The 18,735-nt window shown below is 42.1% G+C and overlaps 1 protein-coding gene across 2 annotated transcripts in view; it reads right to left on the bottom strand.

The window, feature by feature from the left end:
- Window positions 1-18,735, bottom strand: part of LOC106610476 (protein sidekick-2) — a 67,814-nt gene that overhangs the window by 20,260 nt on the left and 28,819 nt on the right. For both annotated transcript variants that reach the window (XM_082978159.1, XM_045724509.2), the window contains exons 21-26: window positions 17,593-17,730; window positions 16,943-17,149; window positions 16,384-16,509; window positions 13,325-13,489; window positions 12,900-13,040; window positions 11,455-11,593 (exon numbers count right to left, since the gene is read on the bottom strand). In XM_082978159.1, coding sequence (XP_082834285.1) covers window positions 11,455-11,593; window positions 12,900-13,040; window positions 13,325-13,489; window positions 16,384-16,509; window positions 16,943-17,149; window positions 17,593-17,730 — 916 coding nt within the window. The remainder of the gene's footprint in view (window positions 1-11,454; window positions 11,594-12,899; window positions 13,041-13,324; window positions 13,490-16,383; window positions 16,510-16,942; window positions 17,150-17,592; window positions 17,731-18,735) is intronic.

The raw sequence follows: 18,735 nt of genomic DNA, 5'->3' as shown, positions 1-18,735 counted from the left end.
GATGAAAGCAGGTTCACACTGAGCACGTGACAGATGTGAGAGTCTGGAGACGCCGTGGAGAACGTTCTGCTCCCTGCAACATCCTCCAGCATGACCGGTTTGGCGGTGGGTCAGTCATGGTGTGGGGTGGCATTTATTTGGGGGGGCCGCACAGCCCTCCATGTGCTCGCCAGAGGTAGCCTGACTGCCATTAGGTACCGAGATGAGATCCTCAGACCCCTTGTGAGACCATATGCTGGTGCGGTTGGCCCTGGGTTCCTCCTAATGCAAGACAATGCTAGACCTCATGTGGCTGGAGTGTGTCAGCAGTTCCTGCAAGAGGAAGGAATTGATGCTATGGACTGGCCCGCCCATTCCCCAGACCTGAATCCAATTGAGCACATCTGGGACATCATGTCTCGCTCCATCCACCAACGCCACGTTGCACCACAGACTGTCCAGGAGTTGGCGGATGCTTTAGTCCAGGTCTGGGAGGAGATCCCTCAGGAGACCATCCGCCACCTCATCAGGAGCATGCCCAGGCATTGTAGGGAGGTCATACAGGCACGTGGAGGCCACACACACTACTGAGCCTCATTTTGACTTGTTTTAAGGACATTACATCAAAGTTGGATCAGCCTGTAGTGTGGTTTTCCACTTTAATTTTGAGTGTGACTCCAAATCCAGACCTCCATGGGTTGATAAATTGGATTTCCATTGATTATTTTGTGTGATTTTGTTGTCAGCACATTCAACTATGTAAAGAAAAAAGTATTTAATAAGATTATTTCTTTCATTCAGATCTAGGATGTGTTGTTTAAGTGTTCCCTTTATTTTTTTGAGCAGTATAGTTTTTTTACATTTTAGAGTACCTGAGGATCAAATAGAAATGTTGTGCGAGGTAGAGGGCGCATGCGTACTACTTTTGTTTTCCTATTGAACATACTACTTTCCGTATGAGATATTATAGTTTATTTAAATTTTAGAGTACCTGAGGATCAAATAGAAATGTTGTTTGACTTGTTTGGACGAAGTTTAGCAGTAGCTGTTTGGACACCCTTGGTCTGCATGTTGAACGAGTGGATTACTGAAATCGATGGGGCCAACTAAACTGACTTTTTGGGATAAAAAGGATTTTATCTAACAAAACAACCATTCATGTTGTAGCTGGGACCCTTGGGATTGCAAATCAGAGGAAGATCTTCAAAAGGAAGTGATTTATTTAATCGCTATTTGTGATTTTATGAATCTTGTACTGGTTGAAAAATATGTTGATGTGGGGCGCTGTCCTCAGACAATCGCATGGTATGCTTTCGCCATAAAGCCTATTGTAAATCGGACAACACAGTTAGATTAACAAGAATTTAAGCCTTTAAAGGATATAAGACACTTGAATGTTCATGAATGTTTAATATTACGATTATTTATTTGAATTGCGCGCCCTCCAATTTCACAGGATGTTGTCGGCTGGTGTCTCGCTAGTGGGATGCCTATCCCTAAGGTACTCTACCTCAAGTGAGCAATACCTTGAGACCTCTGATGTTAGACATCGCGCACCAGCTGTTATTAGCAAATAGACACACACCCCCACCTCTCGCTTACCAGACGTAGCTTCTCTGTTCTGCCGGTGCATGGAAAATTCCACCAGCTCTATATTATCTGTATCGTCATTCAGCCACGTCTCGGGGAAACATAAGATATTACAGTTTTTAATGTCCCGATGGTAGGATAATCTTAATCGTCATAAATTTTATTTTCCAATGATTGCACGTTAGCAAGAAGAACGGATGACAGTGGGAGTTTACTCTCTCACCTACGGATTCTTAGAAGGCAGCCTGATCTGCGGGGATTACGGTGATCTGGGCCTGTTCCAGTGAAAGCAGTAAATCCTTCTCGTCAGATTCGTTAACCTCTCTGGCGCAGGCGTGCCGCTAGCGACCCACCTCAACAACATCCGGTGAAATTGCAGAGCGCCAAATTCAAAATACAGAAATAGTCATAATAAACATTCATAAAAATACAAGTGTTATACATCGGCTTAACGATTAACTTCTTGTTAATCCAGCCGCTTGTCAGATTTCAAAAAGGCTTTACGGCAAAAGCATACAATGCGATTATCTGAGGACAGCGCCCCGCTTACAAAAGCATACAAACATTTTACAACCAAGTAGAGGAGTCACGAAAGTCAGAAATAGCGATAAAATTAATCACTTACCTTTGAAGATCTTCATCTGGTTGCAGTCACAAGAGTCCCAGCTACACAATAAATGTTCGTTTTGTTCGATAAAGTCCCTCTTTATATCCCAAAAACTCAATTTTGTTGGCGCGTTAGGTTCAGTAATCCACTGGCTCAAAGGCGGTCAAAACATGCAGACGAATACATCCTAATAGTACCGGTAAAGTTCGTCGAAACATGTCAAACGATGTTTGTAATTAATCCTCAGGTTGTCAATTGTCAAAATAATCGATAATATTTAAACCGGACAATAGCGTATTCAATAGAAAGAAAAAATAACAAAGGGTGCGCACAGTCACGCACACAAACCAGCACTGCATGCTTACTCAGTCCCCTGACAGAAAGGTCTCATTCTTCTTAATTTTTCTGAACACAAGCCTGAAACAATGTCTAAAGACTGTTGCCATCTAGTGGAAGTCATAGGAACTGCAATCTGGGTCCTAACCCATTAGATACTCAATAGGCATTCAATTGAAAACCACCCACATCAGAAAATCCCACTTCCTGGATGGATTTTCCTAGATTTTCACCTGCCATATCAGTTCTGTTATACTCACAGACATTATTTTAACAGTTTTGGAAACTTTAGGAGTGTTTTCTATCTAGAATCTACAAATTATGTGCATATCCTAGCTTCTGGGCCTGAGTAACAGGCAGCTTACTTTGGGCACGTCATTCATCCGAATTTCCGAATACTGCCCCGTCACTAAAAAGTTGAAGGAAAAAAGTTTCTTCCAGTCTGCGGTGAGTAATCGCTGTTCAGATGTTAATGTGAGTATAGCAAAATGCTTGTGTTCCAAGCTCCAACAGTGCAGTAGTATCTAACACTGAATTTGGTCTGGTCTTTGTTCCCCTGCTATCTCCCCTGTCACGTCCCGGCTGTCTGGAGTCTGGACAGCGCTAACCTCCGTCTTCCAGGAGCCGTTGCAGGAATTGATGAGCATGTGGGATTAGAGCCTATCCCAGACCGGCCCAATTCTGCTGTTGGCCTTAACAAGTCTCCCTTGATAAAAAGCAGTTTGCTGTGTCATAAAATGTCAACATAAACTTCCAGTCACAAATCTGTAACCACCTCCCTTCACATTCCCCACTCTGCAGTCTGATCTGGTATTGGTATTTTATTACGATCCCCATTAGCTGTTGCAAAAGCAGCAGCTGCGCTTCCTGGGGTCCACACAAAACATGAAACATGACATAATACAGAACATTAATAGACAAGAACAGCTCAAGGACAGAACTACATAAAAACATTGTTTAAAAGGCACACACAGCCTACATATCAATACATACAGTACACAAAAACTATCTAGGTCAAATAGGGGAGAGGCATTGTGCCGTGAGGTGTTGCTTTATCAGTTATTTTAAACCAGGTTTGCTGTTTATTTGAGCAATATGAGACGGAACGGAGTTCCATGCAATAATGGCTCTATAGAAGACTGTACTCTTTCTTGAAATTGTTCTGGATTTGGTGACTGTGAAAAGACCCCTGGTGGCATGTCTGGTGGGGTAAATGTGTGTGTCAGAGCTGTGTATAACTTGACTACGCAAAGAACTTGGGATTTTCAACACATGAATGTTTCTTATAAAAAGAAGAAGTGATGCAGTCAGTCTCTCAACTCTTAGCCAAGAGAGACTGGCATGCATAGTACTTATATTAGCACTCTGATTCCAATGAAGAGCAAGAAGTGCCACTCTGTTCTGGGACAGCTGCAGCTTAAACAGGTCTTTCTTTGCAGCACTCAACCACACGACTGAGACAATACTCAAGATAAGATAAAACTAGAGCCTGCAGAATTAGATTTTTGGCGTGTGGTGTCAAAAAAGCAGATCATCTCTTTATTACGGACAAATCTCTCCCCATCTTTACAACCACTGAATCTACGTTTTTAGTCTCCTCAACTTGTTCTAAAGCCACACCATTCATTACCAGATTTAGCTGAGGTCTAGAACTTAGGGAATGAATTGTACCAAATACAATGTTCTTAGTTTTAGAGATGTTCAGGACCCGTTTATTTCTGGCCACCCATTCCAAAACAGACTGCAACTCTTTGTTAAGGGTTTCAGTGACTTCATTAGCTGTAGTTGTTAATGTGTTTATGGTTGAATCATCCACATACATGGACACACATGCTTTGTTTAATGCAAGTGGTAGGTCATTGGTAAAAATAGAAAAGAGTAGAGGGCCTAGAGAGCTGCCCTGCGGTACACCACACTTTACATGTTTGACATTAGAGAAGCTTCCATTAAAGAAAACCCTTTGAGTTCTATTAGATAGATAGCTCTGAATAAATGATATGGCAAAAGGTTTAAAAGCCATAACACATATGTTTTCTCAACAACAGGTTATGGTCAATAATATCAAAGGCTGCACTGAAATCTAACAGTACTGCTCCCACAATCTTCTTATTATTTAGCGTCTGCTAAATGACGTAAATGTAAATTTCAACCAATCATCAGTAATTTGTGTCAGTGCAGTACATGTTGAGTGCCCTTCTCTATAAGCATGCCGACAGTCTGTTCATTTGGTTACAGAGAAATAGCATTTTTTTTAACCTTTATTTATCTAGGATAGTCAGTTAAGAGTAAATTATTATTTCCAATGACAGCCTACCCCGGCCAAACCTGAACGACGCTGGGCCAATTGTGCGCCGCCTATGGGACTCTCAATCACGGCCGGTTGTGATATAGCCTGGAATTGAACCAAAGTTTGTAATGACACCTCTTGCACTGAGATGCAGTGCCTTAGACCGCTGTACCACTCAGGAGCCCTGTATTTAGTCAAACACCATTTTTTCCAACAGTTTGCTAAGAGCTGGCAGCAAGCTTTTAGGTCTGTTGTTAGAACCAGTAAAGGCCACTTTACCACTCTTGGGTAGCGGCATTACCTTGGCTTCCCTCCAGGCCTGAGGACAAAGACTTTTCTCTAGGTTCAGATTAAAGATTTGACAGATAGGAGTGGCTATCAAGTCAGCTACCATCCTCAGTAGCTTTCCATCTAAATTGTCAATGCCAGGAGGTTTGTCATAATCCACCTCTCCTACACTAACTTTACAAAATGTTAACTTGTATTAAAAAACAAATGATGAAATAAAAATATTGCATGAATACAATTGCTCTCTGTTCATTGTTGGCATTTCCTGCCTAAGTTTGCCCACTTTGCCAATTAATTAGTCATTAAAATAATTGTCAACATGAAATGGTTTTGTGACGAATAAGCCATCTGATTCGATGAAAGATGGAGTTTAATTTTTCTTTCTGCAAATCTTTTCCATCATTCTTTATGTCATTGATGTTGGCTTCATAATACAGTGTATTCTTCTTTTTGTTGAGTTTAGTCACATAATTTCTCAATTTGCAGTAAGTCAGCCAGTCTGATGTGCAGCCAGACTTATTAGCCCCATCTCTTTCAACCATACAGTTTTTCAATTCCTCATCAATCCATGGAGCCTTAACAGTTCTGACAGTCAGTTTCTTAACAGGTGCATGTTCATCAATAATTGTAAGATGCAATTTCTTAAATCCATCAAGTGCAGAGTCTGGATGCTCCTTATTAATCACATCAGACCAACAAATATTTTTAACATCATCCACATAAGAGTCACAGCAAAATATTTTGTATGATCTCTCATACACTATTTTAGGCCCAGCTTTCAGTACTTTGGCTTTTCTGGAGATAGCCACTATATTGTGATCACTGCATCCAATGGGTACGGATACAGCTTAAAAGTGAAAGTGTGATAGATACATGTGGATGATCTTGTTCCTGTGGTGTTTGTAAACACCCTGGTACTACAGGTTGATTAATAACCTGAACCAGATTGCAGGCACTGGTTACAGTGAGAAGCTTCCTCTTGAGCGGACAGCTTGATGAAAACCAATCAATATTCAGGTCCCCAAGAAAGTAGACCTTTCTGTTAACATCACATACACTATCAAACATTTCACACATATTAGATACTGACTGTAAGCACATGGTGGCCTATAGCAACACCCCAAAAGAAACACCCCAAAAGAAAAGGCTTTAGGTGTGCCAAGTGAACCTGCAACCACAACACTTCAATAACACTTGACATAAGATCTTCTCTATTCATTTCGGAATATGGCTCTGAATATATACAGCAATACCTCACCCATACGCATTTCTGTCTCTTTTATATATGTTATACTGCTACTGCTGTATTATCAAATGAATTATCTAAGTGAGTCTCAGAAATGGCTAATATATGAATGTTATCTGATGTTAGCGAGTTACTGATTTCATGAACCTTATTTCTAAGGCTACATATATTAATATGGGTTATTTCAGCACTTTCCTGGGTAGCTTTTTAGAAATAGACATAATATGGAAAAGAGCAAACAACCTACCCAACCTCTAATGGTCCTGGGCTAATGACACACAGCAGACTTCACAGCAAGTTTCAGAGACACATTGGACTGGTTCCACCATTGTGTCTTCTGTGAGAAGGGACTAGTCATGGCTGGGATGGCCCCTCTATGGGCAGACAAAGGGTTAAGGAGTGAATGTGAAGAAAATGTTATTGCTGGCCCTGTGAGAGATTATGATAAACTGCCTGTTTAAGAATTCAGAGGAAGCTCCACTCAACAGGCCCACTCCTCCCTTCATTCCCTTCTCTCTCCCCTCCCTCTTTCCCTCACTAACTCTGATGCTTATTCACTGTTGAGTGAGGTGTGAATTGTTTAACAATTCTCCGGCATAGAGAGGGGGTTGTAGCACCCTCATCACCCTCTTCAGCCCCAAAATCCAGTTTAGGAGTAGTAGGTTGGTTGGTGTGTAGTGAATGCCGAAGGGGTGTAATCCACCCTCACCCCCTCCTCTGCTCCCCTCCTCGGGCCTGTGGGACTCATTAACAATGACTGCAGTTGCGTTCCACAGCTTTGTGAACTCCGGGAGTGCTTCAAGCTCCTTTAACTCATACCCTCATTCCTTCCTTAATCGCTCTTGGCCAAAGGCCACTTCCCACTGGGCACAGACGTAACTTCAATGTCTAGTTTGGATTTACATTTGGTTAAGTTGTCAACTAACGTGAATTCAATGTGAAATCAACAAAACATTTCACCACGTCAATAAATGTAGGTTAAAAGTTATATGATTCAATGCCATCACATTACATTTGTTGGTTGAAATGACATGGAAACATTGATTCAACCAGTTTTTTCCTAGTGGGTTATCACCAGTGGTGTAAAGTACTTAAGTAAAAATACTTTAAAGTACTTGTTAAGTATATTTTTTTCAGGAATCTGTAGTACTATTTATATTTTGGATAAATTTTACTTCACTAGATTCCCAAATAAAATGATGTCCTTTTTTTCTCCATACATTTTCCCTTACACATGAAAGTACTCGTTACATTTTGAATGGTTAGCAGAACAGGAAAATTGTCTAATTCACACACTTATCAAGAGAACATCCCTGGTCATCCCTACAGGCCTCTGATCTGGCGGACTCACTAAACACATGCTTCATGTGTAAATGATGTCTCAGTGTTGGAGCATGCCCCTGGCTATTCGTACATTTAAAAAAACAAGAAAATGGTGCCGCCTGGTTTGCTTTATAAGGAATTTCAAAAGATGTATACTTTTACTTTTGATACTTAAGTATATTTTAGCAATTACATGTACTTTTGATACTTAAGTATATTTAAAAACAAATACTTTTAGACTTTTACTCAAGTAGTATTTTACTGGGTGACTAGTCATTTTACTTGAGTCATTTTCTATTAAGGTATCTTTAGTTTTACTCAAGTATGACAATTGGGTACTTTTTCCACCACTGGTTATCATTGAAGATGTAAACACACTGGCTCAAATAAGACAACATCCGTTTCCATACTCTCTCTCTCTAGGAAGTACTGAGGATCTTCAACCTTCCAATAAGTTAAGACACTGTTATTCAGAGGAGCTCGCCAACAACACAGCTAACACAATCACTTCAAACTGAAGCTGGAATGACTGCAACCTAGCAACACTTCGTTTCGTTGTACCTTTTTTTCAATTGACATTTCTTTGTATATATACATAAAAATTGTGCCAGCTGATTCATGATTTCGACTGGCTGAGAAACGCTGCCTCCCGACTCTCGACACGTTCATTACTATGGGACAGCTGGAGATCTAATTTGAATATTGAAACAATGTTGCAAATGTCGTAGAGACAGACAGCAAGGTTTATTCAAATCTCCACTGTTGAAAACTAAATGTTAGTCTAAAAGAAATGTGAGATAATGTCTAGATGTTTTTTTATAGTGGAGATCAAGTTTATAAATTGCCTGCCTAGGCTGATGAGACAGCAGATTGAATAATCAGATGGAGCCGAGTTAATAGGAATTTTAACATCATAGATTTAGCTCTGTGGTAATTTGTGGAATAGATACCGGCTGGAATGCAGTTTTAACCAATCAGCATTCAGCACCTCGGCAGTGGGGAGTTCAAAGATATCTGAGGTGCATCTTAGCATTCCTCTTCTCACACATAATCTCTCCCCCTGGCTACCTGGCTGCTCTTCAAAGTCCAATGCACCTTTGATCCTACCCCAAGGGCAAAAAACAAATAAACACACACACGCACACACGCACACACACACCTCCTGGGGTATCAAGGACAGGACTATTTCCCCTGGGCACAGCATCACAGCATCAGACAGAGGGCACTTGGCTTTCCAGCTGGTTCTTATGAGCTTGATCACACAGTCAGTCCCAAATGGCACCCTATCCCCTATTTAGTGCACATATTTTGACCAGAGTCCATAAAATTCTGGTCAAAAGTAGTGCAATATGGAATTAATTGCCATTTGGGATGCTCACACAGTCAGTCAGTCAGTCCCACACACCTTAATGCTATCTCCTCTAACTTAATACCATGCCGCTGGCACAAGTACACACACACTTACACACAGAGTTAAATGCAGTGAGCAGTAGAGCAGGAACTCCCAATATGTTGCAATGCTGTGGTTAATCCTAATTTACTGTATGGTAGTACAAAGAGCCAAACAGTAAAATGCTGTGGTTAATCCTAATTTACTGTATGGTAGTAGAAAGAGCCAAACAGTAAAATGCTGTGATTAATCCTAATTTCCTGTATGGTAATACATAGAGCCAAACAGTAAAATGCTGTGATTAATCCTAATTTACTATATGGTAATAATGCCAGGTCGCAATTGTAAATGATTGTAATTGTCAACTTGCCTACCTGGTTAAATAAAGGTGAAATAAAAATAAATAAATACACAGAGCCAAACGGTAAAATCCTGTGGTTAATGTAGCACAGAATCGTCTCGGTGTGTATTCCGCAGGTTGAACCTCACACCGTTCTTTGTGGCTCGCGCCATCTTTTCTTCCGTTCCATGGCGTCACCTTAACATGTGCTGACAATACAACACAACAGATGAACCGGAATGACATTCACTCTCACGGGTGGCAAAAATGAACTAGCTGAAAGCCACGCCCCTACTAAGTCCTCCAGTCTTCTGCTCTAACCCGGTGGATCACAGCTCAATAACCCAACTGGCTGGGTCAAAATAACCCAACGTTTGTTCTGTCCACTATTTACCGAGCACTGGGTGGAATTTAATCCAGCCTTTTTTTGAGTGCAGGCCAGCTAAAGCAAAAGCTTAACGTTTTTTGAAATAGTATTTGAACCCAGGTCCGGAATATACTGCATGTCACGGTTGTCGTTGGTAAAGGAGGACCAAAATGCAGCAGGACTGTGTATGCTCATCTTGACGTTTATTTAAACTATAATCAAGTGAACACCAGAACAACAAACAAACAAAACGAACTTACGATCAACGAACAGTCTTGAAAGGCTCACTCACGTTAAACAAGAAACAATCTCCCACAAAACCTACACCAAACAATCTCCCATATATAGGACTCTCAATCAGAGGCAACGAGGAAGCACCTGCCTCCAATTGAGAGTCCCAAACCCCCATTAACCTAACATAGAAATACACTCACTTGACTACACATAGAAATACATAAACATAGACCATAAACCAAAAACCCGGAAATACTAAATCAAACGCCCTTCTACCAAAACACCACCCCGAACCACATAAAACAAATACCCTCTGCCACGTCCTGACCAAACTACAATAACCATTAACCCTTATACTGGCCAGGACGTGACACTGCATCATAAGAAAGCAGCCATTCTCTTTGTGTTTTACAGTGGAAATACGGGGTTAATAGGAGTATACATTCCATCAAAGTAAAAAGTTTGTTCCATCCATCGGCCTTAGTTGGACTTCTCCAAGCATGATACAAGTCATAGGCAATGTCCAAATACCCATACTGGTGTTCTAAAATTTGGGCTTTTTGGGTATGCTTAAATAGAACATTTTATAGTACATGAAATTTTGGAAATTGAGTTTGCTTTAAATGCAGAATGTAATACTTATTTCAGCTTTTATTTGTAGAATTCGCTGCACACTTTTGAGGAGGAGAATTGTCTTTTCACACCAATTGTGTCTGACAACAGTTGATAATCAGAATACAAATAGAAATGAATGGCGGGGAACAGGCTCATTAGATGACGCCTTCTCAGTATGGGTGAGTATTATGTTGATATTTGCTGCTTACTGCATACGTTTTTACTAAACAGGACATTCTAAATAGTATGTACTACGATTAGTACACAGTATGTAATTTTAGTAAGCGGTAGGCAAGCCAAATTTCAGACACAGCCATAGGGTTTTCTCAATAATGATAAACTTAGTACCATAATACTTAGCATTGTAACTATACAGTATTGTCAAAAACATATTCAAACCAGTCAATTTAAAGGTGCAATGAGTAAAAGTGTCAACTCAAGGTACTGCAAAGACATTTGTTTACATGCCAAGTAGGGAAGGGACGATACCAGTATTGCAATATTTTTTTCATGGCAAAAATAAAACACGAAGCAGACCCTTTCATCCTTTAAATTCTTCGATCCTTTAAAAACCTGCTGTATGTAACAAATGGTGTGCTATAGCTTGGAAAATACATACATTTGACTCTGGATGACGACATGATCATGTACTTGGTGTGGCCATAGCTAGAGACATGTTCTTGGTGTGACCATAGCTAGAGACATGTTCTTGGTGTGGCCATAGCTAGAGACATGTTCTTGGTGTGGCCATAGCTAGAGACATGTTCTTGGTGTGGCCATAGCTAGAGACATGTTCTTGGTGTGGCCATAGCTAGAGACATGTTCTTGGTGTGGCCATGGCTGGTTACTGACCTGGTATAGACACCGTTCTTACGGCAGAAGGAGTTCTTGACGGACAGCCGTCGGTTGTTGAGTTCCAGGGCGGGGAAGCGTCCCTCGTCCAGGCTGACCATATCTCCATGGGTCAGGGCATTACAGTTGGAGTTGTTCCCTGATGAACACACATAGAGAGACACTGTGACCACAGGCCAGAGGGACGGACGGACAGGCAGGTGGGGGTTAGTGATGCTGTATGTCATGTAGCCCACTCTAGTACTGTTACTACTGTATGGTTGTGCCCCAAATGGCTCCATATTCCCTATTTAGGCCCTTGTCAAAAGTAGTGCACCATATAGGAAATAGGGTGCCATTTGGAGCGTACACTATGAGTTGTATAGAAACACTAGAGGATGAATCATGGATGGATGTTATGCATAATATTATGTTATTACCACTACTAATGTTACTACTGAGGAGTGACTGGAATGATTCCAGAATTATGTCATCACTAGTATATTAGGCGATTGAAGCCAGGCATCTAAACACTGATGATAGATTCCACAATATTCAACAAAAACACAGCCTTTAAACCTAAACTAAAACCCACAAAGTCTAGGTCAATAGCCTTATCAGCTGATGTTGATGTAAAGATGCTGATTTAAAACTGATTTGTGTTGTTACTTCTCTGACCTCTGACCTACCCTCTGACCTACCCTCTGACCTACTCCTTCTTAGCGAGAGCTTTGATCAGCAGACTCTATTGGGCCTGGGTCTACAGTATGATAATATAGTCCCTGCCTATGAGTGAAGTAGGAATCTACGAGAAGGCAAGGGTCCAAACATCAACTACCCCCCTGATATACCAGACCCCTCCAAAGACATCTGGGAGCGAAGCTGTCATTATGCAAATAGTCACTCTATTTGCAGTCACACTAACAAACTGATTTGTTAACTAGGACTGGTCCAGTTTTCCATGAGGGTGTTACAGGGGGTCTGTGAGAGTATCTTTGTGTGAGAGAGCAGAGAAGAAAGGGAAGCGAGAGAGAAGGGAAGAAAGGACCTCTTGTGTTTCGTCTGTCAGTCAGAAACATGGGCAGTGACCCGCGGGATGCCCTACCCTGGCAGGATTGCCCGTGAACCAGACTGGCACTGACAGTGCCACACAGCAGAGATAAGTGCTGAGCCAGAGGAAATACCCTCTGATTTCAGAGAGAAGCAGACTAGATACTGTAGGCCCTCTGCTATACTCCTCCTCTATAGATCTCTCCCTCCCTCTCTCCACCCAAAACCAAACCATAATCCTAACAAATAGCTTGTTGTTCTACAATACTCCCCCTCTACTATACTCCCCCTCTACTATACTCCTCCTCTATAGATCTCTCCCTCCCTCTCTCCACCCAAAACCAAACCATAACCATAACAAATAGCTTGTTGCCTAGTAATATCAGGTCAATGACATCTTCGTCTCTGCCTCTCACCTGAGTCAGATTTCTTGGCGTACTTCTTGCTCTGTCCTCTGATGATGAGGATGAAGACCAGAAGGAGGATGAAGATAAGACCTACCAGGGCCACCACCACCAAGAACCACCACTCCTCGTAGAATGGCGCCACCTTTTTGGCTGGAGGAGAAGAACACATATAACAACTGGACCAAACACAAGGACAGGGCAGGGAGCACTGATGCAAAGGTAGCATCTGAAAATGACTCTGGTACATTTGTGCTATACTGATTAGTCTTATATTCTATATAATGAAGTAAGATTGTCATTGATTAACATGAAAACCTTAAGCTCAATGGCTTGTGTGTGCCCCAAATGACACCCCTATGAGCCCTGGCCAGAAGTGGTGTACTAGGGAATAGGGTGACATCTGGGACATACTGAAGATATATGAAATAACTCACCAGATATGGAGGCTGAGGGTGGACTAGGAGACCCGTAGCCATAGTCGTTCACGCCAATAACCCGGAAGTCATAACTAACCCCTTGCTTCAGAATGTCCATGTTGAAGGCGTATGACGTCACTTCCTTTGGGATGTCCTTGATCAAGATATCCCACAAGCCCTCATCTGTTGGCAGAGTAGAAGAAGTAGAATGTATTTCAATGAGTAGTAATCAGACATGACAAAACATAGTGGTAAAACAGACTCATTGATATAAAAGCTTATTTAAAACCTCTTACATCTAGACGTTCCGCTAGCGGAACACCTGCTCCAATATCCAATGATGGGCGTGGCGCGAAATACAAAGTCCTCGAAAATCCGAAAACTTAAATTTTTCAAACATATGACTATTTTACACCATTTTAAAGACAAGACTCTCCTTTATCTAACCACACTGTCCGATTTCAAAAAGGCTTTACAAAGAAAGCAAAACATTAGATTATGTCAGCAGAGTACCCAGCCAGAAATAATCAGACACCCATTTTTCAAGCTAGCATATAATGTCACAAAAAACAAAACCACAGCTAAATGCAGCACTAACCTTTGATGATCTTCATCAGATGACACTCCTAGGACATTATGTTATACAATACATGCATGTTTTGTTCGATCAAGTTCATATTTATATCAAAAACCAGCTTTTTACATTAGCATGTGACGTTCAGAACTAGCATACCCACCGCAATCTTCCGGTGAATTTACTAAATTACTCACTATAAACGTTCACAAAAAACATAACAATTATTTTAAGAATTATAGATACAGAACTCCTTTATGCAATCGCTATGTCCGATTTTAAAATAGCTTTTCGGAGAAAGCACATTTTGCAATATTCTGAGTAGATAGCTCGCCATCACGGGCAAGCTATTTTGACACCCACCATGTTTAGCCCTCACCAAACTCAGATTTACTATAAGAAAAATTGGATTACCTTTGCTGTTCTTCGTCAGAATGCACTCCCGGGACTTCTACTTCAATAACAAATGTTGGTTTGGTTCCAAATAATCCATAGTTATATCCAAATAGCGGCATTTTGTTGTGCGTTCAAGACACTATCCGAAGGGTGACGCGCCCGACGCGTTTCGTGACAAAAAAATTCAAAATATTCCATTACCGTACTTCGAAGCATGTCAAACGCTGTTTAAAATAAATTTTTATGCGATTTTTCTCGTAAAAAAAGCGATAATATTCCGACCGGGAGTCGTTGTTTTCGTTCAAAGACTGAAAAATAAAACATGGAGTCTTCTCGTGCACGCACGCACGCGTCCCCAGTCTCATTGTTCTCAGATCGACCACTATCCAAATGCGCTACTGTTTTTCAGCCAGAGACAGCAGAGTCATCATTCACCGTTCTGCCGCCTTCTGAGAGCCTATGGGAGCCGTAGGAAGTGTCACGTTACAGCAGAGATCCTCAGTTTTCAATAAAGAGAGTGTAGAAGGCCAAGAAATGGTCAGAGAGGGCGCTTCCTGTAAGGAATCTTCTCAGGTTTTGGCCTGCCAAATGAGTTCTGTTATACTCACAGACACCATTCAAACAGTTTTAGAAACGTTGGAGTGTTTTCTATCTAATTATATGCATATTCTCGTTTCTGGGCAGGAGTAATAATCAGATTAAATCGGGTACGTTTTTTATCCGGCCGTGAAAATACTGCCCCCTATCCATAACAGGTTAAAAGCCTATGGAATTAAAACAATCTGACAATGTCCAAGGTAACTCATACCACATACACATTATGCAAGTCATATATTTTACAGCTTCCATATGGGGCTCTCTGGTCTTTGAGAGGTACAAAAACGGGTCTAAAACATGGGTAGGTATGACTCACAAGAGGGACTATTATGGGATGTTTCATGTTTGCTTTTGTAATGGCTGCCAGAATCCATAAGGGCTAAGTGCTAATAACCATAAATATTATTTGGAGTTTGACAGTGTTCATGGAGTGCTCGAGAACATCAGCCAACACCAGAGTTTATTTAACGTTTATGTCAGTAGTGAAGAAGTGAAGATATGAAGGATCAATTGAATGTGTAGTAACGCCAGCAGTTTTTCCTTGACTATGACAGACTATGCACTAGTAACAAGAAGAGCTGACTAGTCCTACTGATGTGGTTAAGGGCAGGGTCACTTGGACCGTGGCAGGATATTAGGATAAGACAGAGGGTCAGGGGGGTTGGGGTTTAGGGGTATGTGTTTGTGGCATCCTAATCATCCTCTAAGGCCCCCAAACTCATCTGTGGACCTCCAAGCCAGTTCCACTGCTTTTTTCCCATTGTTCCCCTCTAGTCAGGGACTGATTTAGACCTGGGACACAAGGAGTGTGAAATCAGGTAGAACAGAAAACCATAAGGTTGAATAGCCCTGCTCTAGGGAGATCAATGTAATCCATACGAAGCTAAGCCTCTGCTGCCTAAAGGGGTTTCCCACCATGTCAGTCAGTCCCATACTCTCAACATCTGGGGCTTAGTGCCCCCAACTGATAGTGAAATCCATCCCTCACTCTGTGCCTCCCTCCCTACATACATCATCCATTTATTCCCTCTGTACGGCTGTCCCTGTGCACCGATGACGTGGACATCGATTAAGGCAGCTCCCCACACCTCTCTGATTCAGAGGGGTTGGGTTAAATGCGGAAGACACATTTCAGTTGAATGCATTCAGTTGTGCAACTGACTAGGTATCCCCTTTCCCCCCTTTCCCAATCACAGATGAAACGTGATACTACGTCTCAAGCTCTGCTGCACCTCAATCAATAGAATAGAGAGTGAGCATCACCATCTGTGGAAACACATTGACACTCTATTCTTAGACAGATTATTCCTGTCCAAGCAAGTATCAGGCCGGGCTAAGAGATTGCATGATTGGAAAGAATGTAAACCGTGAATCAATCTGAAAGGGTCCAGTATGTGAACCAGGACAGGGTTCACTGCAGATGCACTGCTGAGGCTCTTAGTTCCACTAGAAGCTAAAAGGAATACATCAAGCAGTGGAGTCCAGTATGTCACGTGTTGGGTGTATATACCTGAAGGTCTGGCCTCAATGACGTAGCGTGTAATAGGCGACCTCCCGGGATCACCGTTGGACCAGTGGATGGTAAGAGCTGAGCCGTACCGGGAGATGAAAGGCTCTCCAGGGGGGCCTGGGGCTCCTGCGTGGGGTCAACGGTTAGAGAAAGGTTTGAGGGTCAGGCAGCCTCAATATACTTTCAAAAATATTATGGCACATTCAGGGCCTAATCTTAAATTGAGACCATCACACTGACATTTGTAAATCATGCATTGATGTTAATTGAAGATTTGCACAGAATGTTGAGCTAAGTGGGGCGGCAGGTAACCTTGTGGTTAGAGCGTTGGGCCAGTAACCGAAAGGTTGCTAGATCGAGTCACCGAGCTGACAAGGTAAAAATCTGTTGTTCTGCCCCTGATCAAAGGCAGTTAACCCACTGTTCCTAGGCTGTCATTGTAAATAAGAATTTGTTCTTAACTGACTTGCCTAGTTAAATACATTTAAAAAAAGAGGGCATATTGCAAGTTACAATTTGGGCCTCAGTGAACTATAAAGACAGCCAAAGATAGACAAACCTTCCCCAGGCCCCATGGTTATGTTAGCCTCCACCTCAGGCCCATAGGTGAACGTCTTGGCCCGGATCCTGAAGTTGTAGGTCACCCCATCAGCCAGGTCCTTGATCTTCATCCAGAACGGGGCCCCTTTGACGTCCACCGTCACTATCTTACTGACGCCTGGGGGGGAGGGGGAGTGAAGACAGTCGGCACAGGCCACGGAAGATTCTAGACAAACACACCACATGTAAAATGGGGCTAATACCCAGGGAATGGATTGGAACAACATGAAACACACACACACTGACATAGGCACAGTCCAACATTTGTTGGGACATACATGGGAAATGAATGAAAAGGGTTAACATAGTAACATTATCAAATGATTCAGCATGTTATTTGGTGTCAACAAAGGAAATGAAGGCCACCACTCATTCAGTAATGAAATAATGTAGTTTTCAATATAGTTATTAAGTTATTTGGTTCGTTGATGTTTAGCCACAAACAGTGAGACTGAGCTCGTGTCCCAAATGACAATCTACTTCCTATATAGGGCAGAAATAGTGCACTACATAGGACATGGGGTGTCATTTGGGATGCATTTCAAAAATGTGCATTCATTGTGAATTGTCAGATGTGAGATGTGGGACATGACGAGGTGGGTGTCTTACCGTCAACAGGGGTGCAGGGCTCGTAGACCAGCCGGTAACCCTCCAGAATGCCGTTGGGGTAGGTGGGCTCACCCCAGGACACGTTGACTGACGTGGTGGTCAGCTCACTGAAGTGAATGAAGCTGGGAGCACTGGGGGCTGGAGTTCAGAGGACACACAGGTCAGAGGTTAGGGGTCAAATGTTAAGGGTTAGGGGCCATAGACAGTAATGCTACATCTTGGATTGTATACTTTGACATCCTTTTTATGATGGCCTCAGAATACAGGACAATTTGAGTTATGATTTCTATTTTGAAGATTGGAAAGACATTGCAAAAACAATTTAGGATATGTTGTTTGTTTTTTGTCATTTTCTATCAGCCATCATATCGTCAGGCTCCAGTGCCTATAGGCTACAGTGCCATAGACGAGCTTGTGACACTAACACAGTACAGCCAACACAGCTCTCATTGTGTGATGAGCCTTCTGCTATCAGTCCTGTGAAAAACAGGCTTCATTGTGTGATGTGCCTCCTGCTATCAGTCCTGTGAAAAACAGGCTTCATTGTGTGATGTGCCTCCTGCTATCAGTCCTGTGAAAAACAGGCTTCATTGTGTGATGTGCCTCCTGCTATCAGTCCTGTGAAAAACAGGCTTCATTGTGTGATGTGCCTCCTGCTATCAGTCCTGTGAAAAACAGGCTTCAATATGTGATGTGCCTCCTGCTATCAGTCCTGTGAAAAACAGGCTTCATTGTGTGATGAGCCTCCTGCTACCAGTCCTGTGCATCTCTTCTCCTCAACACACTTGTCACCTGCTTCCGTCTTTTCCGCCAAAAAGGCTACAGCCCTCTGTATCTACCACCCCCTTACACCCCTCCACTCCCTCTTGAGATATCAAACACAGAAAACTGCAAACATTTTTCGTTTTACGAGGGGATCGGATGAGACACACATTTCTACAGTGACTGTTCAGAAGGGAGGGAGGAAGACCTTTGGAGGGAAAAACTATCTGGCGACTGTCTTCTGTTGCTATTTAGAACACTGAGCCAGAGACAAAGCATTTCCAAGAAACCACAGGAAGGAGCTTGGAGAAAAAAAGGACTTTTAGCCTCTAAACATTTTCATACCATCTTATACCAAACAAGACTCTTCAGGGAACCAGT

Source organism: Salmo salar, chromosome 01 (assembly GCF_965601325.2).
Source record: "Salmo salar chromosome 01, fSalSal1, whole genome shotgun sequence".
In the NCBI taxonomy this organism is placed as follows: domain Eukaryota; kingdom Metazoa; phylum Chordata; class Actinopteri; order Salmoniformes; family Salmonidae; genus Salmo; species Salmo salar.
Note: the sequence above shows the minus strand (reverse complement) of the source record. Positions and strands in the feature narration are given on the sequence as shown.